General features: G+C 42.9%; 1 protein-coding gene across 1 annotated transcript; it reads left to right on the forward strand.

The window, feature by feature from the left end:
* Positions 1–100: 100 nt before the first annotated feature.
* Positions 101–23,240, forward strand: LOC109480939 (titin homolog). Its single transcript, XM_019783367.1, has 24 exons — positions 101–442; positions 3,109–3,267; positions 4,625–5,500; positions 6,962–7,432; positions 8,297–8,731; positions 9,487–9,921; positions 10,784–11,254; positions 12,024–12,494; positions 13,238–15,816; positions 16,123–16,292; positions 17,146–17,358; positions 17,773–17,871; positions 18,114–18,242; positions 18,596–18,700; positions 19,152–19,256; positions 19,755–19,871; positions 20,184–20,207; positions 20,365–20,424; positions 20,603–20,698; positions 20,841–20,895; positions 21,162–21,260; positions 21,561–21,606; positions 21,874–21,949; positions 22,298–23,240. The coding sequence occupies exons 2-24, from the start codon at positions 3,117–3,119 to the stop codon at positions 22,437–22,439; spliced, it is 7,425 nt and encodes a 2,474-aa protein (XP_019638926.1). The 5' UTR covers positions 101–442; positions 3,109–3,116; the 3' UTR covers positions 22,440–23,240.
* The last annotated feature ends 1,947 nt before the right edge of the window (positions 23,241–25,187 follow it).

Raw genomic sequence — 25,187 nt, forward strand, 5'->3', positions numbered from 1 at the left:
AACACAACACAATAATTTATGTATACATGGCGTGTTTTTCCGAATTGCATTCTGGGATACAAGTGAAAGCACTTTCACCCGTATAAGCTGCATACACACACAGACCACTGGGCAAGCGTCCTAAGCATCTAGATAGACCGGTTTTAAGTGCCAGAGGTCGCGAGCTCGACCTAGGTCTATCGTGCAAGAGACATCTCGCTCACTTCGCACGCCGGACCTTACCGTCATTGCCAGGTAGTTTCTAATGGTTTAAAACTAGCGTCAGGCTGTTAGCTGTTTCAGTTCTTCGTCGCAAGACAGTGGAGACACTTAAGCAGAGTTAGCCAGACGTTTTTGTGTTGAAATCATTAGACAGACGGACAAGGAGGCGTAGACACCTTGCCCAAGGGGGAGGTACCTGAAGAATATATCTCAAGAAGCCAATCGGAAGGTACTACCACAGGTGAGCGCCTAGCATCCTTAATCTTATTCGTTTGGCTTTCTTTCCATTCCGAATGTTAAGATGGTGTAGAGTACGTAGTTGTAACGTACCTGTCATAACTATATGCAGCTGTGTTTTTAACTGGGGTTTGACGAAAGTAGGTGTTGGACTGCCGAAGGCAATGGCGACACCCCCTGATAATGTCGTTATCCCTGCTATATCCTGCTTCTTAACAGTGCTTATAAAGTGTTGTTTTTTTCTTGCTGTTTGTTGTTACGTGTGTGTTTAACTTTGAGAGACTCTCATTTCACCTGATATTTATGTTGACATTAAGTCTTCTTCTTGGCTTGGCTTCGTTTTCGAAGATTGACATTAAGTAAGAAGTGCTTAAATCTGACAGAAACAATCACCATGCACTACTTCAATCACCTGAGACTTATTTTTTTAGACTTTTAAACGTTTTTAGACTCCGTCCTCCTTTCGAAAGAAAGCTTACATGTCTTAAGACTTAGGGTTTGGAGTATTCAACAAAGTTAAGAAGTGTGTTGCGCTGGTCTACATACTTTTTCATGCTGAAAAGGGGCGAGGTCGGATATGAATCATGGTAATGTTACTTGATCCAGACAGGATTAGGAAACGATCTCACAGAAAAGGGAAGTCATAGAGGGCGGCTTTGTTCTTCAAAGTCTCTTAAATGGTATTGGTTAAGTGACAGAATGGGGTTGTCACTGAGTTCTTGAATGTTTAATCTTCAAGGCCATCATAGCTGAATTCTCTCAGACCCCATTGTTAGAGAACCTTGCTTTTTTCTACGTTGAAAAGATTATAGGCATATTGGCACCTGTTAGTAGTGAATTCTAGATAGATTCGTCTGTGAACTGTAGCTATCGGCAGGAAACGACAGATTTTTGATAAAACTAGGTAGTACATGACGCAAAGGTGGTACATGGTACAGTACTGGCTGTATACCATCTGTTTGGGTATTGAAGAGCATGCAAGTACACATTATTGTGCACAAGGAATCATCTGTTTGTCCAACTGACATTTCGTGAACGTCACTTGGTATACCCGATTATGAATGCAAACTGGCCACTGGAATGATTTTTTGCTACCTGAAATGCAGGTGCTTTGAAGCCTGTATTATTACTTTATAGAAGATCAGTATGGATCACTTGGCCTGGTAACACGTGAGGAATTGGCTTAATAAAGGGTCACAAGTACGTATTACATACACCACTAGATTTGAATGTAGGGACGCTTAGAACGACAAAGATGTCTTATTAGTACGTGCATAGCATTATAATGAGCAAAATGCGTCCTTGTATTCAACGAAAAGAATTTCCTTTTAGTAATGCATTGTATCCTGTGCATCTCTAATGAAGTCCTGAATAATGTTTGCTTGAAAAGCAAAATGTTCATGTAACCATCAGTTCTGATGAAAACGTTTTGTCTCCAGGATATAATACTATGTATCTTTGATACATGTGGTTATACATGTAGCCAATTATTTTGCTTACATGTAGTTTTTTTTTTATATATATATTCCGAAACATGTAATCACAAGACATGGTGACGGCACACTCAAGTTTTTTCAACTTATATTAAAGCCGCCACCAACACAGGGACAGTACAATACTCATTTACACCTGAGCGAAGTGAGGAAAGTCGTGTAAAGTGCCTTTCCCAAGGGCACAAGATCGGTGGCATGTCAGGACTCGAACCCAGGGCCACTGGTTCCGAGTCGAGAACGCTGCCGCTACGCCACACGACCCCTACATGTAGTTGCTGATTGCCATCTTCATATTTGCGTAATTGAAAGCAAGAAAATTCACAAAGTTTTCCTAATTTTCAAAATTGTGATCTTCAAGATTCCTGAGCCCAAATTGTATCCACAGGTGTTTTGTTCAGGTACCTATAGTAAGCAATTTGCAGGTAATCGTATGCCGTCCTAGTCTGACTATGATACTCTTCCGGGTACCTTTGTGCGAATCCCTGTTGTCCAGACAGTTAATTAGTCCTTGTCGGTGCTCTAGTTAGAGTAAACAAAGCAGCAGCTGCTTCAGTCTGCCTGATTGGAAGAACACAGGCAATGACAACTTTCTTGTTATGTCTATCTTACTTTCCGTGTAGAAACAAAGAAAACCAGGTGGTCTAAACGATTCTATCATTTATCACTCTTGGAGGCGACCTTGTTCAAGACGTTCAAACATTATCATCGTATGTATGGTCGCATGTTGATATTTTGGTTGTTTTGGTAATACCATGTACATAGTTCACCACTGTGATGTTCTAATTGGTACTATGAGTGTTGCTTGTATCAGCTACATTTAGGGACTTTCTTGCCTTATAAGCTTCTTGTTTGTATTAAGAAAATGTAACCAAAGCACTATAGGTTATGTCGATGAAGGTCAGACATCCAGGTAATATGATACACCAAAAAGCAATTACTCAAGCAACTGGATATGATTTTGAAATCTTATGATTTTGAAACTGGATATGATTTCAAAATCATATCCAGTTGCTTGAGTAACTGCTTTTTGGCGCACTATAGGTTATGTCTGAGATGCTGACACAAATGTTTTATCTGAAAAAAATATTGCGTACTGCCCCCAAGCGCCATGAATAATTAACCACATAATCTAAAATGATATATATGTGTGTCACCTTTCCCCGCCATTGTTTGCTAGGAGACAAGATGGCGAACATCATGGATAAACTGTCCAGTCTGGAGGACGAGAATCTGGAGCTGAAGAAGAAGCTTGTGAACCTCCTGAAGGACATAGACGCCAACAAGTCTGATAAAGACACGGAAACGCCGAGTTCTGAAGGGGAGGACAAGAGTCTTGGTAAGTACCCACACTCACTAGAAACTACAATACCTTTGTCACACAGAGGAATATCTATTAGACCATGGGCCAGTGAGCTCTATATGACATTTTCGGCAGTAACACGCCTGGTGCTCTCTTGATCGTCGCGCGACTTAGATCTTGAGGAGATGTTTCCGATTTTGCTTACAAGGTGTTCTGTTATGCTGGTGCTATACCATAGTGTTTGTAATGATTACGCATATATTATATTGGCTGGGCGTTGGTATAGTGGTAGCAGAACTACCACAAAGGGGGTGGGCGCTGGAGGGCAGATGATGCGAGGGTTTATTGAGGTTTTCATTGGGGTTTATCATTGCGTGGCAGGGGTTGGTGCAGTAAAGGCATAACTATCATGAAAAAGGGGTGGGCGCTGGAGAGCAGATTATGCGAGGACACACATCGAGCGACCACATTGAAGCTTACATTGCGTCGCTTCGGCACTGCGATATTTCTCGCCTGTGACCCTGGGATAGCTTCCCTTTTTTAACATTGTTACATCGTTTGGGAACCTCAAATCTGATGGTGGCTTTACCTAATGTAGTAAACAATACTAGTTTTGGTCTTCGGGTGGTCTTTGTCTGTAGCATGACTGGGGAACTGCTGCTTATTTTAAAATCCGCTTTGGTGTTTCGTCCCCCACGGATACAATGTTCACAAGCTCATATATTTGCAGCTTACAGATGCTTTCTTCGTCGTTTGGACAATGCCTACAGCTCAGCTTGGAACTCGAGAAAAATTCAGACTTGACTATTTTGTCTTACAAGCAATGATACTGTATAAATGTGGTAGTATGCACTGTATATATGTCAATTCAACCTAAATAGAAGCTTTAGTCATCAAATACTAGAGGTAATCATTATATGTGTGACATGGCTAGATGTTGGTGATTTAAGGTTGTAAGGTGTAAAGATTGCTTCATAAAATCCATAATCTATAATGATAACTGTAATCAAAGCTCAATGATGAGGTAAAGTAAGGTTCAGGGTTTTATGAATAAGAGCTCAAATTTAGAACAATCAATTTTTCGTTAATCCTTGATAGCTATACGTCGATATACATGGTATAACAGTCTCCTAGATGTAGGTTTTGGCATAAAGAGCCTCTTTTTACTGGACGGAGGCCGTTGGCGACCAAAATTAGACTTATCGCCTACCACATCATAACTGAAATGTTATACATGATATAAAAGTAGGATTTGGAAGACAGCAAATTGAACAAAACATACCAAATCTTCCTTATGGATGAAATTAATTTTTTGGTCGCTGAACGGTCGCCGCCTCAGTGAAAATGAGGTATCAGAAGTACCGTGTTGTTACATGTGTGTTCCTCCGTATAGCGACCACTCCTCCTGAGAAAGACGACAAGGCACCGGAGACAGACCCCGCCGACAAGGACGAAAAAGACCTCAAGACGGACGACCCAGAGCCGAAGAAAGACAGAGAGACCGAGCCAGAAAAGGAGGAGGACACTAAAGACGCCAAGGATTTAAAGACCGACGATCCGGCTCCAAAGGTGGAAAAGACACCTGAAACCTCTCCGGAGCCGCCTGATGATAAAGAAGTGGAAACAGAACCGCCTGCAACTGAGGACAAGGAGGACAAGAATCCAGAGACAGATGCTCCGGAAAAGAAACCAAGAGAGACGGAAACCGAACCGGATCCCGAAACAGAGAAGGACGCCAAAGATCTGGCCACAGACACGGAAGACAAGAAACAGAAGAACCCGGAAACCAACCCGCCTGAGACAGAGCCAAAGGACGTTTCTACAGATCCACCCGAGTCAGAGAAGCCCCCCGACACCGACGCGAAGGAACTCGCAACCGACCCTGAAGACAAAAAGGAAAGAAACCCCGAGACCGAGAGTCCTGAGAAGGAACCAAAAGAGACGGCAACCGACCCGGGAGAAACCGACAAGAAGGATCTCTCAACAGATCCAGAAGAGAAAGACGTAAAGACACCACAGACAGAGCCGCCATCGACGGATGAGAAAGACACCGAAACCGACAGCGATCCTAAGAACGAGAAGACGGCGTCAACAGAACCACCAGAGAGCTCTAACGTCGACACGGCGACCGATCCTGAAGAAAAGGATGCCAAGGCAACGGCGACAGAGCCTGCCGATACCGACGAGAAAGACCTGGGCACAGAGAAGGACACTCCAGACAACAAGGACGTCGCTACCACCAGCGACCCAAAGGATGCGAAGGACCTTGGTAAGTTTTTGGCGATAGAATCGGTTGTCTGGTGGCTGGCATAAGGACCTGAGGTGGCGCTGCACACGCTTCATTTTTTCGAGTGGTCACTCTGGAAGAGTCACCTGCTGTCGCACACATGCTGGACATCTTGCAAGGCAATGTTCTTTACACAAAGGGGACCTATCGCTGTGGGCGGTTCTGCTGTTTCTGTTAAGATGCATCTACTAATAGCATGTGTACTACTAACCTTGGGGTTCCCTATTCTTTTTCTGTACTAACGGCTTTCTGGTTGTATTTCTTCTTATTCGAGGTCAGTGCAGCTGACACAACTTCCAGTACTTAAATGTACGATATCATACAATCATGACTTTACACTTTAAAATGATTAGCGGTAAATGAACAGGGAGTTTATGTATTCTTAAACAGTCAATGTAGTATACATTGTAATTTAAATAAGGACATTATTCTATAAGCAATAACTATTACCAAGTTTAAAGGAGAAAGGTGAGTAGTAAACTAGGTTCCAGCTATCGTTTTAGAGTCTACAAGTACATGTATCCTCGCTTCTGTTTTGCCAGACAACCTTAACAGTGACCTTCGTTGTCATTTTTTACCCGTGGGAATATTTACACAGACAAACTCTCTCCGGTAATTAATCAACATTGACTGTGTTATAAAATACGTGATGAGGGGATTCCGGGCTTGAGTCTAAGTAGTGTTCGGTTACTGCTGTTTCATTTTTAATCATTGCCATTGCAAGGGAAAGACACTAACCAGAGTATTAGATACTTAATAGAAGTTTGTAAGGTTGAATTCTCCTTGTCTCGACCTACGGTTCGCATTACTGTCCGTCGCATATAGACTTACGTTCCACCCTATGTACAGACATCAAATACCGGCTACAATAGTTTCATGACCAGAATTTCTGCTACTGTTAGCTCTCCACCCTCGGGGTTCACGTGTAAATCTTTCATCCTATAATGTTGGACTTTTTGCTGGGAAACAGCGACTGTTGCACTCTTTGTTTGTCCTTTCTTACCACGTTTCAAAGTGTGGCACATCTTCACTTCAATTCTATGCCCTGTATGAACCTCTCTTTGCAGAGGCTGTTCCTACCTTCCTACTCTTTGAGCATACTATGATTGCAGTGGCCTTTCTCTTGTCTTATTCTAGGTCTAATGGTGTCGGGGTAAGACGTGAGAGTTGAAACGTCTGGCCTTCTTCCTGTAGATGGTTATCTATGTCCACTTGGACAAATGCATTGTTCGTTTCTTCGTTATATTTGTTTACGCATCGTTTATTTTGCAGAAGAATTATTACTTCTTTACACCTTGTACATTACTCGACATACGACGTCAAAAGATATGACATACAGTATCATGTTGGGAGAGTCAAACATCAGAAGCGTATGTTAATTCTCATTTTAGTATCTAGGTAAGAATGGCATATCTCTTAACAACTTTCAATCCCACAATATAGGAACAGAGTTAGTAGAAAAGGTACCAAAAACTACCGAACCTGAGGTTGAAGAAAAACCAAACAAACTGACCGCTACTGACCAGGAAGAAAAGGACGACAAGTCGCCACAAACAGAGACGCCTGAAACTCTTCCCAAAGAAACGGCCACAGTTGAAGACGAAAAAGACGCAAAGGCACTAGGGACTGACAAGGAGGAGAAAGAAGACAAGGCACCTGAGACGGAGGCACCTCCGGATCCGGTTCCGAAAGAAACAGAAACGGAAGTACCTGAAGCTTTACCGAAGGAGACGGCGACTGATCCAGAAGAGACAGACAACAAGAGCTTCGGTACCGACCCGGAGAAAACCGACGTGAAGGATTTGGGTACAGAAAAGGAGGATAAAGAAGATAAAACTCCACAGACAGAAGTTGCTGTTGTGGTACCCAAGGAAACTGAAACTGAGGAAGAAAGTAAAGAGCCTAAGAGCATTGGTAAGCTATCTTCTGTTTTAACTGGGTGCTTCGCTGGGATATTCTGTGGCCTGATGTGATGGCCTGTATTTTTACCTAATATCCTTTTACCGTCCGCAGATATTGTTATAGTCGTCCATCTTCTTTTTCCAGAGCTTGCCAATTTTCAGCCGTACGTAGATGCCATGTCCTCGTTTGTAGGAACTTGTAGGAATTGTCTTCTCTGCAGAGGTAGTATTGATAGAATATTGTACATCAACCGTGTTCATGTGTTGAAATTCAGTACATTTTAACTTTGCTTGTTATCTTGTACCTCCAGCTTTTCAGGCGCGATGCCTACAGATATCTCTTATTGTATTCCTCCTCTAGAGTGTAAATGGCATTTGCAATTAGAAGCTTATCTTAAGCGCTCAAATGAAGACAACGGGTAAATTGCTGCTTATAACTGAATCTCTGAGACATGGTCCACAACCTAGTGGACAACGGAGAAGAAAACATGGTACCTACTGCCTCTGTGGACCAGGGAGACTTTCAATCGCAACGAGCCACCTGGAGGCAAATAAACAAATAACAACAGGTCTTACTTACTGGATCCACTCCAAAAAGAAACCCAATGAGATGCACGCATCTGCTTTCTTGAGAATTTTGTTGGTGGTAATGTTTTGTGTGAAGATATCTTTCTTTTTTTACCTTTGTCGGGCACATTCAGCTATTTGCAAAGCAAAGCTCACCCATACGACAACCCCATTATTTAACCATGTATAACGTCCCAAAGAAGCGTTAGATGTAATATTTCTCGAGCCTGGCATTTTTGGTTTCAGATTTTTCTTTTCTTTTCACGTATTTTCACATCGTATAAAACGTCTGTATAATCTCACAAAATAGAAACTATATCAGAAGAAAAGGTGCCCAAAGCTACAGAGCCTGAGGTTGAAGAGAAGCCTGTCAAAATGACGGCTACTGACCAGGAAGAAAAGGACGACAAGTCGCCACAAACAGAGACGCCTGAAACTCTTCCCAAAGAAACGGCCACAGTGGAAGACGTAAAAGATGCCAAGGCAGTCGGAACTGACAAGGAGGAGAAAGAAGACAAAGCGCCTGAGACGGAGGCACCTCCGGATCCGGTCTCTAAGGAAACGGAAACGGAAGTTCCGGAGGTCATTCCTAAGCAAACAGCGACAGATCCGGAAGTGACAGACGACAAGGCTTTCGCCACCGACCCGGAGAAAACCGACAAGAAAGATGTGGGTACAGTGAAGGAAGAAAAAGAGGAAAAGACTCCACAAACCGAGAAAGAAAGCAAAGAGCCCAAAAGTATTGGTAAGATAGAATGTCTAATGAGCAGGTGTTCTGCTGGGCTCGTCGTGGCCAATTGTATGGAAATACGCCTATGCAAACAAAAAAAGCATGGCATTTCTCTACTGCCATTCCCAGCTGGTATTTTGGTCCCATTGAACCCTCCCTGGATCGTGGGGGCGCTGTGTTGTTAGCATATAACATTTTGATATGCAGTATGAAAAAGCAGGCTTTGCATAAAAAATGCAAGCAAGCCTGGGATCTCTTTCCTTCTTCTTCTTGTACCCCCCCCCCTGTTCCTTGACCACCCTCAACTATTATCTTGAACGTGGAGATGCTTTGTCAGTTCTCTATCCAGTCCTTTTCTCGGTCAGGTCTAAGATCTGTTTAGGGTTTCGTCTTGAAATACCGACTTTACAATATACTTTTCTTTTCTTTTCTAGAAAAACTTTTTTCTGAATTTCCGGTTTATCTTGTATCAATCTGCTGAGTCGATGACTTCTTTTATCAATCCCATTACAAACCCATCCCGTCCCACCCAATCCACCCCACCCCATCCCCATCCGTCTTTCCACCTTTGCTGGAAACGGACGCCTGCGTTGAAGTGTCCTGTACACTTTATTCAGCACACACAACTGTTTATAATACTACAGTGTATGCTGATATTTGCTGTATGCCCTAAAGCGCATCTAAGCGTATTAGCCGCTCCAGCCCTATACTATGTGTATAGGGCATTGTATTGAATGATGATTAAACATTGAAATGATCTTGTAACATAGGCACGGTAGCTGAAGAGAGGCTATCGAAAACAACTGAACCTGAGGTTGAGGAAAAGCCTGACAAACTGACCGCTACTGACCAGGAAGAAAAGGACGACAAGTCGCCACAAACAGAGACGCCCGAAACTGTTCCCAAAGAAACGGCCACAGTGGAAGACAAAAAGGACGCCAAGGCAGTCGGAACTGACAAGGAAGAGAAAGAAGACAAAGCGCCAGAGACGGAGGCACCTCCGGATCCGGTTCCTAAAGAAACGGAAACGGAAGTTCCGGAGGTCATTCCCAAGCAAACAGCAACTGATCCGGAAGAGACAGACGACAAGGCTTTCGCCACCGATCAGGAAAAGACAGACGAAAAGGATGTGGGTACAGTAAAGGAAGAGAAAGAAGAAAAAACTCCACAAACTGAGGAAGAAAGCAAAGAGCCCAAAAGTATTGGTAAGATAGAACATCTAATGAGCAGGTGTCTGCTGGGCCCGTCTGCAGACTATGCAAACAAGAAAGCAAGCCTGGGTTCTCTTTCCTGCTCTTCCTTGTATCTCCCCCCCTCCCCCCCCCCCCGCTGTTACCTTGGTCCCTCTTCACCCTCCTTTGGATCTTCGGGGTACTGTGTCAGTTCTCTTTACTTTTCGGACTGCGTTTGAGGTCATGAAATGCTGACTTTACATACTCAATATCCTCATCGTTTTGAAACCCAAACCCAACTGCTCTGAACTTCTGGTTGATCCTGTATCAATCTGCTGACTCACAGACGTCTTTTATCAATCCCTCACAACCCCATCCCGTCCCGTCCAATCCCATACCATCCCTCTTCCCACCTCTGCTGGAAATGGACGCCTGCGTTGGATACATTGGCAGTATGTATATATGCAAGTGAATCCTCTGCTAGAGGAGAGGTCGGCACTGCCGGTGAATATATATGTATTCTGTACTGTCTAGGTATTTAAAAAAAGGGAATTGTTTCCATTTCAGATTTACCACTGTGTTCTAACATTCTATGTGCCCTTTACTCTTTGAATACTCAATATGGAAAGCAGGCTATGCAAACGAAGAAGCGAGACTGGGATCTCTTACTTCTTCTTTTATGTACCGCAAGGTGGCACCTCAGTCCCCTTCAATCTTTCTCTGGTCAGCACACACATGGGGGCATGATAACAGCTACAGCATATGCTGATATTTGCTGTATGCTCCGTATCTAAGAGTATGGTGTATCGTGTTTCTCAATCCCTGTACTATATGTATATATAGTACAGACATTGTGTTGAATGATGATTAATATTGATATCATATTGTAACATAGGAACGGTAGCTGAAGAAAGGCTATCGAAAACAACAGAGCCTGAGGTTGAGGAGAAGCCTGACAAACTGACCGCTACTGACCAGGAAGAAAAGGACGACAAGTCGCCACAAACAGAGACGCCTGAAACTCTTCCCAAAGAAACGGCCACAGTGGAAGACGAAAAAGACGCCAAGGCAGTCGGAACCGACAAGGAGGAGAAGGAAGACAAAGCGCCTGAAACGGAGGCACCTCCGGATCCGGTTCCTAAAGAAACGGAAACGGAAGTTCCGGAGGTCATTCCCAAGCAAACAGCGACGGATCCGGAAGAGACAGACAACAAGGCTTTCGGCACTGATCCGGAAAAGACAGACGAAAAAGACGTAGGTACTGAGAAAGAAGCGAAGGAAGATAAAACGCCACAAACTGATATTCCAGTTGTGGTACCCAAGGAAACGGAGACAGAGGAAGACGCTAAAGAACCGAAAAGTATCGGTAAGCTAGATCGTCTCATGAGTGGGTGCTGCGCTGGGATATTTATGTTCATCTGCAGGTGCCTCTTGTCTTCTTATGCGACTCATATGTGGCACTTACAGACTTGCATCTCATTGTTACCGGTTTCTCTTGGCCTAATGTATAGCTAGAGATCTAATCTTCCTAGAGACCTCTTTCTAGAGTTACTTGGACGAGATGTGGCGTATTAGTTGGTATAGTAGATTTTAGATCGATGAACTTACATCTTTTTATTTTTCGAGCTATTACCACCAATCCACTTCACTTTCTTTCCTTTCAAAGCAATTTTGATGAGAACTCATACATCTTACATGTGGCTATAGTGTCTTTGTTCTGCCTAATTTTTGCTGTGTGGTAAATACGGTTGTAGACAAACACTTTGTTGAAAACGATATTACGGTGTGAACAGCCCAAAAGCTGGAATGGGACAATCTTTAGTTTAGTGCTGTACGCGTGCTCCTGACTTTGCATTTAGTTGAAGTTCTACTTTCTGGGTCAGTCTGATACTGAGGATTCTACTCATCATATGCATCTATTCGGTCTTCGCTCTGGGGGCGAAGATAGTCCAGGGTTCTTCTGCATTTATCTTCATTGAAGCTTTGTTACTTCTTGCATTTCAGGTTTCTGTGGGGTCTCTCGCACAAATCGGATTGTGCATATGTTTGTAACGGCTTTGTCGTGGCCTATCGATGACAAGCCATTTTGTCTTTGGAACATGCAAATAATATCGTATTCACTTCCCCATATTTAGGCACTGTCAGTGAAGAAAAGGTACCTAAAACAACTGAACCTGATGTTGAAGAGAAGCCTGACAAACTTACAGCTACTGACCAGGAAGAAAAGGACGACAAGTCGCCACAAACAGAGACGCCCGAAACTGTTCCCAAAGAAACGGCCACAGTGGAAGACGTAAAAGACGCCAAGGCAGTCGGAACCGACAAGGAGGAGAAGGCAGACAAAGCACCTGAGACGGAGGCACCTCCGGATCCGGTTCCTAAAGAAACGGAAACGGAAGTTCCGGAGGTCATTCCCAAGCAAACAGCAACAGATCCTGAGGAGACAGACGACAAGGCTTTCGGCACTGATCCAGAGAAGACGGATGAAAAAGACCTGGGTACAGAGAAGGAAGAAAAAGAAGACAAGACACCAGAGACCGATGTTCCTGTCGTATTGCCCAAAGAGACAGAGACAGAAGAGGACCCAAAAGAACCCAAAAGTGTTGGTAAGAGGACATTAAGGGGCAAATTCTGCGACCTACCGACCTATCACGAAACTTGGTGGCATACTTCTCATTTGCTGGATATGTGTTTTCTTGTGAGGGCTCATTTATCCTTGCTGGTATACCTCGAAGTGCAAGGACGGTTTAGTTTATGTAGTGAGGGTGCCGCTGGGTGCCGCTGTAAGCTAGGGATGTATTACCACACACATAGCCTTGAATTATGGCTTTCGAAATAAGCAGAAACAGCGCATATTTGTGTTCTACTACCTGGTGAAGCGGTATCTTACTGGGTTGATAGCTACTTTTCCTCTTTGTCTTAACACTTACTTCTTCTTGCCCTGTCCTGTAATCGTCCCTGTCCTAACGCAATAAAGCTTTAAAGGATGCTCGGCCAATACCTATCTGAAGGCTGGTTTACAAACTGGTTTATTGAGCGAAATTGCTTGCTGCCGTAGTCTAAAGACGATGGAAGTAGTTGCAATATCGGATATACATGCTATGCCATGGTGGCATATGCTAAAGTCTGAAGGGTTTTATCTTCAACTGTTGGCAACAATGTATCTTTTCTGCAACCATGCTGCACAATGTACTGGTATCTGACTTCTTCAGTTTTTTCCCTTGCATATAGAGTTGTATAGAGTTGGTGTGATTGGTTTGAGAGCTGCGAAACCTCTGGCCAAGCCTTGGAGTTTATAGGTATGAATACGAATATGTAATATTTCATTGTATACTTTGTTTGTTGATAGCCACAACTCCCGAAGAGAAGGCATCGAAGACGACCGAACCTGAAGTTGAAGAAAAACCCGACAAGGTGGCCGCTACCGACGAGGTAGAAAAAGACGCCAAAATGCTCGGGACGGATCCGGAAACTAAAGAGGAGGCTGAATTTCAGACCGATGCAGCGCCTGCTCCGATTCCGAAACAAACGGAAACTGAACCAGAAGAAAGCGACAGTAAGCAGACGGAAACCGAGGCGGATGAGACGGACGGCAAGACACTCGGTACAGACAAGGAAGAGAAGGACACCAAGGATTCGGCAACAGTAGCTCCTATCATCGTACCAAAAGAAACGGAAACAGAGGTGGAGGAAAAAGAAGGAAAGGAAACAGGAACAGATCCGATTCCACAAGAAGATAAGGGAACTGCGATGGAGATACAGACGGATGAGAAGGTCACTGCTACCGACAAGGAGGATAAAAATGAAAAGTTAGAAGAAACAGAGAAAGAAGAGAAAGATGTGAAGTATCTCGAAACGGATCTGGATGAAGTGATGAAGAAAGACCTGGCAACGGTTGAAGAGGAAGTTGTCGAGAAAGGCTTAGAAACGGACAAAACAGAAACCGAAAGCGTCGGCACTGCTACTGAGGTGGAGGAGAAAGTGGCTAAGGTGAAGGAAACTGATAAGACGAAGACTGAGGAAGTAGGGACCATTACAGAGAAGGAAGAGAAAGTGGCGAAGGAGGAGGAGACAGATGCACCGGAGAAGGAGGCAAAAGTCAGTGCTACAGAGAAGGTGGAAAGCCTTCTGAAGGAGATCATGGTCGAAAAGGAAATACAGGATAACAGCACACAGACGATTGAGGAACTGTTGGACAAATCCATTGAAACACTTGAAGAAGAAAAGGATGAGAAGGCATATGCCACCGATGTTGAGGAGAAAGAGCCCAAGACAACGGAGACTGACAAAGAGGAGAAAGCGGCAAAGCAAATCAGTGTGAAGATCGAAGTGGTAAAGGTTGATCAAGGCACCAGCATGGAGTTTGTCGAGGAGGAGAAATGCATCGCAACCGATGAAGAGGAGAAGGGAACGACCGTCGCGTATCAGACAGACGCAGATGCAAAAGAAGAGAAGAATCTAGTTACCGAGGAAGAAGAGGTCGTACAGAAACACATCGACACCGATCAAGTGACCACAGCAGACGCAGAGAACATCACAGATGCTTCTTTCAAGGAAGACAAGAGCCTGGCTACCATAATCTTCGTAGGAACGAGCCAAGGCACACAGACGGAGAAAGACGTAACGGATAAGACCATCGGTATCGTGAGAGATTTGCAGAACAAGCAGCACGGAACAGACGTCACTGCTGTCAGCGCGGGAGAGACACAGACGGAGGCTCTGGGAGTAGGGATGGTCTCGTCTGAAACTCAGACTGAGAAGGTGGAGAGATTGAGCAAGGAAATCGGCACCACGAAAGCCGACAAGAAGCCCGTAAAAACCATGGCAACAGACAAGGTTGCAATGCAGGACAGTGGCACTCAGAAGTCAGGACCTCACATGGATCCCAAAAGTACCCAGACTGAAGCTGAAAAGAAGGAGGAAGCCAAAGCAGTGGACTACGTCCGGGTAGGCAAGACGCTCCAGACTGACATCATCAAGAAGGTTGGCAAGAAGACCGGTACTCCAGGCGGCAGGCCACGTGATTACGCTAACACTCTGGTACAGACAGACGAGTGGATGCCTGAATTTAAAGAAGAGGAAAGAATCGAAGAGAAGGAAGACGCTGCAGCGGTCAAGCCAGCCGGACCAGTGCGCCAGACAGACGAAAAGATAATCGAGACCGACAAACCGATCAAGCTGAGCAAGAAAACAGGCACCAAACATAGTCGAGCATATCTGGAGTACAGAAGCAGCGGTATCCAAACCGACCAGGAGGCTGTTGAAGAAAAGGAAGTAAAGGAATTGACAAATACCGGCATTCAAACAGACGCCATGAAAGAAGAGGTAAACGAAGAAACAGCAAAGCCCGTCACTGTCACCTTAACTGTTGGGTGCCAGACAGATGCTGTGGAGGAGAAGGAAGTGGTTAAGCCGGTTACCATAGAAGAGGCTGGTGAAACCAAGGCACCAATAGCACCTGTCGTCGTCACTGTCACCGTTGGCTGTCAGACAGATAAAGAAGAAGAGAAAGAGATTGTCGCCCCGGTGGTTCCAGAACCGGTCGAGACCAAGACGACAGTCACGTTCGACATGTTGATCCAGACCGACCTGACCGTGGCTGAGTTGGACACCTGGAGGGTCCAGGTCAAGATGGACGTCATGCAAGTCCAGACAGACCTCTCAGGCTCTGACATCGACGCCTGGCAGTCCCACGAGTGCGCGCAGATCGTGCAGGAGGAGAAGGCGGTCATGAGGAGCGCTGGATCACAGACCATGGGCAAGGCCATGAGGAACACAAACATGGGGACCGTCATTGAGGGGATCTTCAACGAGCTGGTTCAGCTCAACGCCGGTCAGATCGTGACGGACAGGAAAGTGACGGCAAACATGGCCGTACAGTTCTCACCGAGGACGGAGAACATGGGCGTGCAGTTTAAACCCAAACAGGTTAGTATCCAGCATGTTGTCATTGCCTGAAAAAATTATTTTTTTATGCATGCTGAAACATATGGCATGAATGACGTATTCGTGGACATTCGTGCTCTCATCATATTGGTCAAGTTTACTTTTTTTTATTAATGGAATGGAACAATGAAAATCTATTCTTTATCTATGAATCTTTCAATGCTACAATTACATTGTCTATGCCTAAGCCTAAGCCCTTGTCTATGACTAAGCCCTTGTTTCTTGTACAACAATGCATTTGTTAGCGTAACATGAGTTTATGAGTATATTGATATCATTGTACTACAGGACTCTGCTGGAACCCAGACCAGAGTCGACAAGACCATATACCGCAGTCTGGAGACGCTGAAGGACAGGAAGAGGTACCGGAGTATGGAGACCCTCAAGCGGGAGAAGAACAAAGAAAACATCCAGCCTAAACCTGTTTCCCCGGGTGGTAAAGGACAAATCACCCAAACGTGAGTACACTTCTTCTAGCCAAAGACAAAGCACATTAGCTAAGATATAGCTCAGTGTGTAGCCTAGCCTGATGCCCGGGTTAATACAGGCTATATCTAGCCTGAATAAATCGCGCTCTTAGCTCGTCGACGTCACGGGCAGGTCTAGCATACGGCCATACCCTCCATGAGATATTGCCTCAGCGCCCCCTTGGAAGACATATTTTCATTGGGTTCAAGCAGGCTGAATCAAAGGATGAGCTTTTTAGCCTGGCGGTAACAGAAGCATATAGTGCCGACAAATACCAGTCTGTAGCCCCTTGGGGTGGCTGGTGACCAGGCTAATCAATGTGTGACTAAGGCTTTTAATCGTACTGTGCCATACGGATGAATGCATCGTTGAGGATGTCACTGTATGTGTTGTAGGATCACAGAAATAGAGAGAGAGATTGAGACCCAGGTTCCACAACCATACCCACCAATACAACAAATTCAGCAACCGACTTCGCCTACCTACATCATCATTCCGGCACCGCAACCGCAACCCGACATTTGGATTGACCAGTGAGACATGATCCAATACATCTATATTTAGTTATCTATGTCATCTAAAGTATGTTTCCAATAGTATCTACCTATTCATCCATCTAGATCTATCTATCTACTTATCTATCTATCTATCTTTCTAATAGTATCTATCTATCTATGTGTCTATCTATTTTTCGTCTATCGTATCAAACCAACCAGAGGTAAATTTTCAATGGACCATGATGATACATTCTACTATATTCTTAAGAGCAAGCTATTCTGTCAGCTTTTGCTAATTTGGCAATCGGAGCATTTCAATACTTGATCTTGATCTTTTCATTAACAGGACACAACAGATTTACGAGCCCGACTCTTTTGAAGAAGAACGCTGGGAGGAGCCGACGCCACCGAAGCGTCCCTCCCCTCCCAGACACCAGGAGATCCTGGTTCAGAAGCCCGCCAAGGAGAAACAGTACTGCTCCGGCTGTCACAACGAGTTCGACATCAACGACAAACTCATCAACTACAACGGCTACTACTACCACGAGATCTGCATCCCGTAAGTTCTTTGTGATAGCGAGAATCTTCTTGAGTTTCTAATTTTCTTCAAGCTCTAGGCCCTGTTTGTAATGTAGCCATTTTGAGATATGCTGATGCCATGCTTGGCCAAACGTTATGTCTTGCCTTCCCTCATGCTGCAATAAGTGAAAGATGTCGGCACATACTGGACATGCCAAGGTCTGTATACTATTTTTGAATAAGCTTTAGTCAATTGTGCCTTACTCATGCAAAGTGGTCTCTCTACAGATTGAAAACAATATCTGTTTCCCGTTATAAAACTAGCATAGAAAAGCACTAGAAATGACAGAAGATCCTATTCACATCATGAACCTTGGTCAACAGTCAGCAATGAAATTCGTATAATACTGGATGCGACATAACATGTGTTTGGTGTTGTGTGATCGTTGACTAGGAGGAAGACAGCTCATCACTGCCCTGCCTGCGACGAACCTCTGCAAAATGACGAGAAGAGAATCTACCACAATGGCCAGCTCTACCACGACAGATGCATGTAAGTTAATTTGCTTGTTTGGTCATAGGATGCCATAGACTAAGGAAGTGGTACACAAATGATGATGATACCTTAGAAGAATGGTATTTAGTCTGCAATTGAATCATTCTTAGTCTTTGGCATGATTGAACTGTTTGTATGACGCCACTGAACCAAGGTTACAGAATCGTGGATCAAAATGTAGAAAATGTGTCGTTATTTCATAGTTATCCTTGATGAGTAAGTGCGATTTGTGTACTCAGGGTCCTGGTTGAGATCACAGAGACTACAGTAGAGAAGGGAGTGGAAGTCTGTGCCGGATGCTCTCTTCCGATCAAGGAAGACGAAACCACTGTCATGTACAATGGCAACGAGTTCCACCAATCATGCCTGTAAGTTTTTTTCTGTATCTGTATCGGTATAGCCAGTATAACCGCCCTTTTTAATCTAGGAATAGTTACACAAAGTTGCGTGCGTGTAGATGCCTCTCCATGTAACAGAATGGAACTATTGTATATTTCCTTTTATTAGATCTTATCTTTTATGTCACAGAAGTGAATGGATGCCAACAATAATCTAGATGTAGAAAATATTTAAAAATGACCACATTAGAGACAACGAAAGCCCACAGGATAGCATACTGCAGCAATGGTAGGCTGTGGCTAATGAAAACCGAATGCACTCATTATCAAGAAGGCGAAAGAACCAGAGACTTACCACATGTTCATGTACCTGTCTCGCCCAGACGAAGGCCTGTCGTAATCGGTCGGTGCGCAGGGTGCGAAAGACCTCTCTCCGATGAGGACAGAGCAGTAGTACACGACGGAGTAGCGTACCACGAGGGGTGTCTGTAAGAACACAAAACATCTCGATCTCGCATCCTACTGCAGCAATTGCGATTGCATTAGCTGCAATAAAAATAAAACACGCAAAAACCTGCTTGCTTTTGAAATCACAGGCGTACAAGCATTGTATTTACAAGATTCATGTATTTGTAATGTATTTGTAATGCATTACGTTTTACATGGCGACTCGTGAAAAGGTTTTCATTTGGCGTCTATTTGCTGGTGTGCTTGTCATTAAAATGCTTAATCTTATAATTAAATTATTTTACATAACGATGATCTCTGATGATTTTATATAAGCGCGAAGCAGAAATTGCCATATATGTCTAACCAGGCAACTAAAGATATTTCCAAGATTTACCAATATCTCTCTACCCACACATAACTCCTTAATACCCACTATTTCACAAACTAATCCCCATTCATCATCCTTTTCGTAACGACTCGAACCGCTAGAAAACCTACTACAGTGATGAAGATGTGTGATGCATGCGATCGACCAATCAGTGAACTCGAAAAAGTCATGTGGGAGGATGGGCGACCCTTCCATGCCAGATGCTCGTAAGATGGCCTTCCCGAATACAGGCTTGCGTTAAATCAAAATGCGCGCATCTGTAGGAGGATGTTGCAAGCTTTTCAGCATATGGCTACGATTTCAACTCCAGGAATCTTTGTGCTTTGGCAGAGTAAAATTTCAACTTACGTCTTATGCTCAAAATAAGACATCATCATGTAGTAAGCGCTTAGCAAGAATTTCATCTAAATCACGACTCTACGAGGCTATGAGACAATGTGCTGAAAAGAGACACTGGGCTCCAAGCTAGTGGCATGGGAAATGCTATGCAAGCCAGGAGCTTCTGCGCTGCCAATATGGTTCGAAGTGGCAAGTCAAGTCACGAGACTACATGTTTAGTTTACTAATATTCGTTTCGCCGCACAGATTGCTGACATTGCATTGGATGCCTTATAGTGAAGAAACGGAACCTTTACGGGTGGTGTGTTTCAAGATCAAATTCGTACAATGTTTTCAAACTCCCCCCCCCCTCCCTTCCCCTACAGCCAGCCGCGGCGAGAACTGATCATGAAGGACCTCTGCGGCGCCTGTAAGCTCCCGATGGTTGACCCGGAGCGCATCATTAGCTACAATGGCGTGGACATCCACGACGAATGCATCCCGTGAGTCGTACTTTCATTCATGTCCGCAAAAACAAATATTCATGTCCGATTTTCGAATTGTCCGCCATTACTCTCCCACGGATCCGGACAACATCTCACTAATATTAGCTAGATCATCGCGCTAAAACAATTACATTGTATGAATGATTAAAAGGAACAAAACATTAGTTCGATGCTGTACACTCAGTTCCTAGTTTCTCTTGAGTATTTTCAAGCATGCAATAACGTTATGAATCAAACCCTTGCATAGTGATAATATTTGTACCAATTATCTGGTATTATGTCTAATTTTATGTTGGTTCTCTATTGCAGATTGCTGCGACAAATAATAACTGGGTAAGTTTACAATTCACATTCAAAATCTTCTAATGACACATCTGCCTACGGTTTCTCTGTATATACACGCACAAGATGCTGTTATGGCTAAATACTACATCGAAACGAAATCTAATATGTGGAAATAACTTTTGTCATCTCATTTGCTCTTCAACAGAGAGGAACATGGACAGCGACCTGTCAGCCCCAGTCAGTATCCAAACTGCCAGATATGCGGGTAGGTCAACGAATTTTTAATTATGACTCAGTGGCAATGTTTTCCATTGCAGTGGTGATCTTAATTCCCTGAAAATGCTTAATATGGATAACAACTAGCATCATAAAAAACATGTATCATTGTAAACAGTGTGTTAGATCACACCAACTGTTGTATAACCCCGTATTTCCCAACATAGAGCCCAGCTTGGACCAGACGCAGTAGAGTTGAACGGAAAGGGTTACTGTCCCAAATGTTACCCCATGGTCCAGTATCCAGTCTGCAACGGCTGTGGGTAAGTAGTTCGTGTTCATAATCTCATACCCACATTTCAAAGTGTTTGCAGTAAATATAACTATAGTATGTGTGCTCCGTAATATCAAATACTACTTTTGAAACCCATAAATTCAAACATTTCTCTCTCTTTCTGTATTCAGGGAGGAGATAACAGGTCCGTCTGTGACTGGAATGAACAGGAAGTGGCATCCCGAGGTATGTAGCTATATTTCAGAGCCTTAGCTTAAAAGTCATAAACTGTATCATATATAACCTGTAATGATGATGTTACCAATACTATGGATGGAAATATAAATTGCACTCTCTTGGGTTTAAAAATGGTCTATGAAAGGATGGATAAAGACACAGCAACAACAACAACAAAGATTCCTCTGCTGTGATAAGCGAATATGCATATTAACTAATCAGATACACTGTCATAAACTATGTACTGATTACTAATTATATCAACAACTCTTCAGCACTTCAGCTGCTCCGTCTGCGGGGTACCGTTTGAGCAGCTGAACCGGGTTTACTACGAGTACAACGGACGGGCCTACTGCAAACGCCACTATGATGAGGTAAGAAACTTTCACACTATGTAACTCAGGAGGATGATTCTGGTGTATTGTTATTGACATAGCATTGCGTATGTTAATTTTTTTTGTATGTATAACCATGTTTCTTATCTAGTTCTAGGTATATTGAATATGGATCAGTCAGAACAAAACTTGACACGATCTCCTGATTTCAGTTCCTACAGATTTTTTCGGGGTTGCCGTTACAAATCGGATGGCACCCAGGCTATAGTTGTATGGCACGTTATGTTAGATACGTACAAACAAACTTTAAGGCTAAAACTATTGTTTTTTTTGTTTCAGATGTACGAGATATGTTACTACTGCGACCGGCCGGTAGAGGGAGAAAGTAAGACGTATTTACTTTCTATTTAGTACCATACAGATACCCAATGTCAGTTGCAACGGTATACATTCAATGTACAATTAGTTACCACTAAGTGATGAGACCATGATAATGTGACAAAAGTTTAACTACTGTGGTTCTTTTTACTTTGCTAGACGATATAATTATGGGAAATGCTCATTAGTTCTGTAAGGTATAGTTTGTAAATCATACTCATTGGTAGATATTATTAGACAACGTAATGACAAATTTTCTATTTTGCTTTTTCAGCCGTTGGTGCTTTTAACAAGTTCTGGTGCGAAGACCACTTCAAGTGTTCGTTCTGTGATACCCCGTTCTCTCTGCAGTAAGTATCGCTTATATAGCTTGATTAGAGAGATAAACTCTTCAATTGTGTAAAAGATAGGTTCCCTGGTTTTCGATCTTCGGACAGGAAAGCAAACAAAAAACCATATTCATTGTGAAACAAGATAAACCATGTATTTTAAGCGCCATGTGAAAATGCAACGACTCGCACGTTTTGTTTTTAAAGGTACGTAGAAATTTATTAGAAATATGCAGTAAGTAGGGAAACACCCTCTTCAAAATGGGGTTCATCTTGTATAGCTATTCTATGAAAATTTAAGTGCAGACATCTCAACAATAGAACACTTTTTGTATGTTTTGTCTGATGTGTAAGTTTTATCTCTTTTAGGTCGAAGTTCTACGAGGTTGACCTGCGCCCTGCCTGTAAGAGGTGCTACGGATCGGTTCCTCGAAAGAAACACCGCAAGACGAAGCTACCGGCCTTCCAAGACACCTTCAACATCTGGCAGAGCGGGAGTGAGACCGAGTGAGACCTAGAGATTCACCGCCCCATGATCTCAGTTGAAAGCAACCAACAGGCTGACGTGAGATTGTCATGAAAGAAGGCTCAAGCATACAAATGTCATGACAATCTTTACTCAAAGTAAACCGTGATTGTTTTGAATGAAGGCTAAAAATATAATGACTCTTTACCCAAAGTAAACCAAGATGTTCATTCTTTCAACCAACCTGTTAAATCTCGATAGATTTCATCATTTTTCAAACATCTAGCAATCGCACACAGTACAAAATCCATCAAAGCTATTAATATATACTTACAAAGACGTAACAATACATGCGCATACAATCACTCTGTCCTCAGAACGCTATGTAGTTACAAATGCATATTAGGTGAGGATGAAGCAAGTTGTTTTCTTTTTAATTTGTTTTTATTTTTTGCTAACATTTTTGTACGGGCTTTCGGTATTGTGATTATTTTGCTATGTCTGGTTTTGGATAGAAAGGACAAACGAGTAAGCTTAAGTATATTGTATGATAGCATACGTGTATGTATAAGCATGTTGTCGTTTTTGTGCTATACTAGTAGGTATATGCTAAATGAATTCATGGTTGCCTAACATATTAAAAAGGCACGTAAACCCTCACATTGTACCCAACACATACTTAACTAGTTTTGGCTCTCTTTCTGTGGCTCTCTATATATTTGTGGCTGTTGGATATTAGTTTAGTGTTAGTCATTTTAAACTACTGTTACAGTCAACATTGTTAGCCTTATTTATCAATGACCATTGACTACTTTTGTCTGGGAAAAGCAACAATAATTTAGATACACGCTGTAATTTTTTTTGTATCTCAAAGCATTTTTGTTTACAAGAATGATAAACGGTGATAACGTATAAAGGGTGGCTATGTATGGTTATGTTTTATGTGGACAAGAGGGACATTGGTGAAGTGAATGTAATAACAAATGTCTTATTTAGTAGTTATTAAACTAACCCTGGGAAAAATCTTGTCATTTTCTCCTTCAATGTTACATAACATAGTACCAAATCGTGTGGGTGTCTTCGTGTAATATCCAAGCAGATGCTACTACTAAAAATCGTAGTAATCTTTTCTTGCTGGTCACTGTCCGTATTAAGAAAGTCGAGAAGCATTACAATTTCCTGCCAAACATCTGCCCTATTGGGTTGCGTCGCTATGACTTTGGCATTCGCCACACGTCCTACGTGTACATTGGAGAGCAAAACTTTTGTATTGGGAATTCACTACATAATCCACACATACCGCAAATAAGCTTCTTAGATGCTTCCTTTTGCCCACGATCCAGCTGAGGCTTTGACTATTAAGCAGCGCAACACAATGATTCATTTGTTGTGAGGTCTTGGCAATGGACAGAATACGTCAATGGTGTACACGGTATCCAAGATACATTGAACCCCACCCCCCCAGGTAATAGAAAAGAGTAAAACCCAGTGTTATAAGCTGTTCTGAAAAATATGTTAACTTACTTTAAACTTTCCACATACTCAGGGGACAACAACGCATCACATGAATGCACGGTACGTAGTGGAAGCTACTGATGACAGAATTAGAGTTTTAGTACTTAGGCCATGTTGATTTGATTATATGGAACCCCAAAACTGATGCGCGCGTGCGAATTAAAAAAAAGTTTTGCAAAAAAAAAGTTGCTTTCACTATGAAATCTACGTGGTCATGAAGTTTGAACAAATGGCACAGAATATGTTATGGCGAATAATCTACTCTTCGAATTCATTTCTTTACATTTTTGTCTTTTTTCCTTTGATTTTGGCATTCTACAACGTTGGTATCGTTTCTCAATGTTTTCCTTGCAACGTATGGTATATTTTTGCTCATTTAGCAACTGTTTTGCACGATTTACAGCATGGTTGAAAACTTTTCTTTTTTTTGGAAACGGCCGAAAATTCATGCGCGCGCGGATGTCATCCATATAATCAAATCAACATGGCCTTACTATAAACACGTCTGTTGTTTGGTACCCCTGCTCGGCATTCTCCAAGTCAGGGTGAAACGGAAAACCACAGGTACCGCATCAAGACGTAATTCATGATCAGACAGCAAATCTGATTATCTATCATTTGTTTTTAACCACAGTGAAGAGGCATACAATTTAGGACAACAGCAATTAAGCCATTCAAGTGTAATTTCACCGTAAACAAAGGTTACTGCCCCCTTTGGCCTTAAGCTTAATCCAGGCCTACAGCGATCGCTCAAAACTTTAATCCTTCTTAGAATTCTTCCCCTCCCACAATGTTATTGTTAAGCCTTGACTACTCACCTGTCACAGACAATGCATCCGACGCACATTCCACGATAGTAAAGTATGGACGTGCCCACTCAATTCCTATCAAATACACCGTCTTCTTATACTTGTGAATAGAGAAGTGGATCAGATGTAGTAGATAACATGGTCCTCTGTTGAACATTTGTTTGTCGTCAACTGCTGCGAATCTAGTGAACCCACCTAATGCGCTTTATTCCGGTTTACTAGGGTTTAGTGATGCAAAGCAGCAGGTGTGTTTATAGTATATAGGATATTCGTCACCCCCGCAGCTGCAGTAAATGTGTGTCTTAATCAGAATCTTCCCAATGTGATGAGAGCCGCTTTGTATATTCCAACATGTAATCACAAGACGTAGTGACGGCAAACTCAAGTTTTTTCAACTTATATTAATGCCGGCACCAACACCGGGGGCAATACAATACTCATTTTCACCTGAGCGAATTGGAAAGTCGTG

Source organism: Branchiostoma belcheri, unplaced genomic scaffold (assembly GCF_001625305.1).
Source record: "Branchiostoma belcheri isolate BF01 breed outbred unplaced genomic scaffold, Haploidv18h27 scaffold109, whole genome shotgun sequence".
Lineage (NCBI taxonomy): Eukaryota > Metazoa > Chordata > Leptocardii > Amphioxiformes > Branchiostomatidae > Branchiostoma > Branchiostoma belcheri.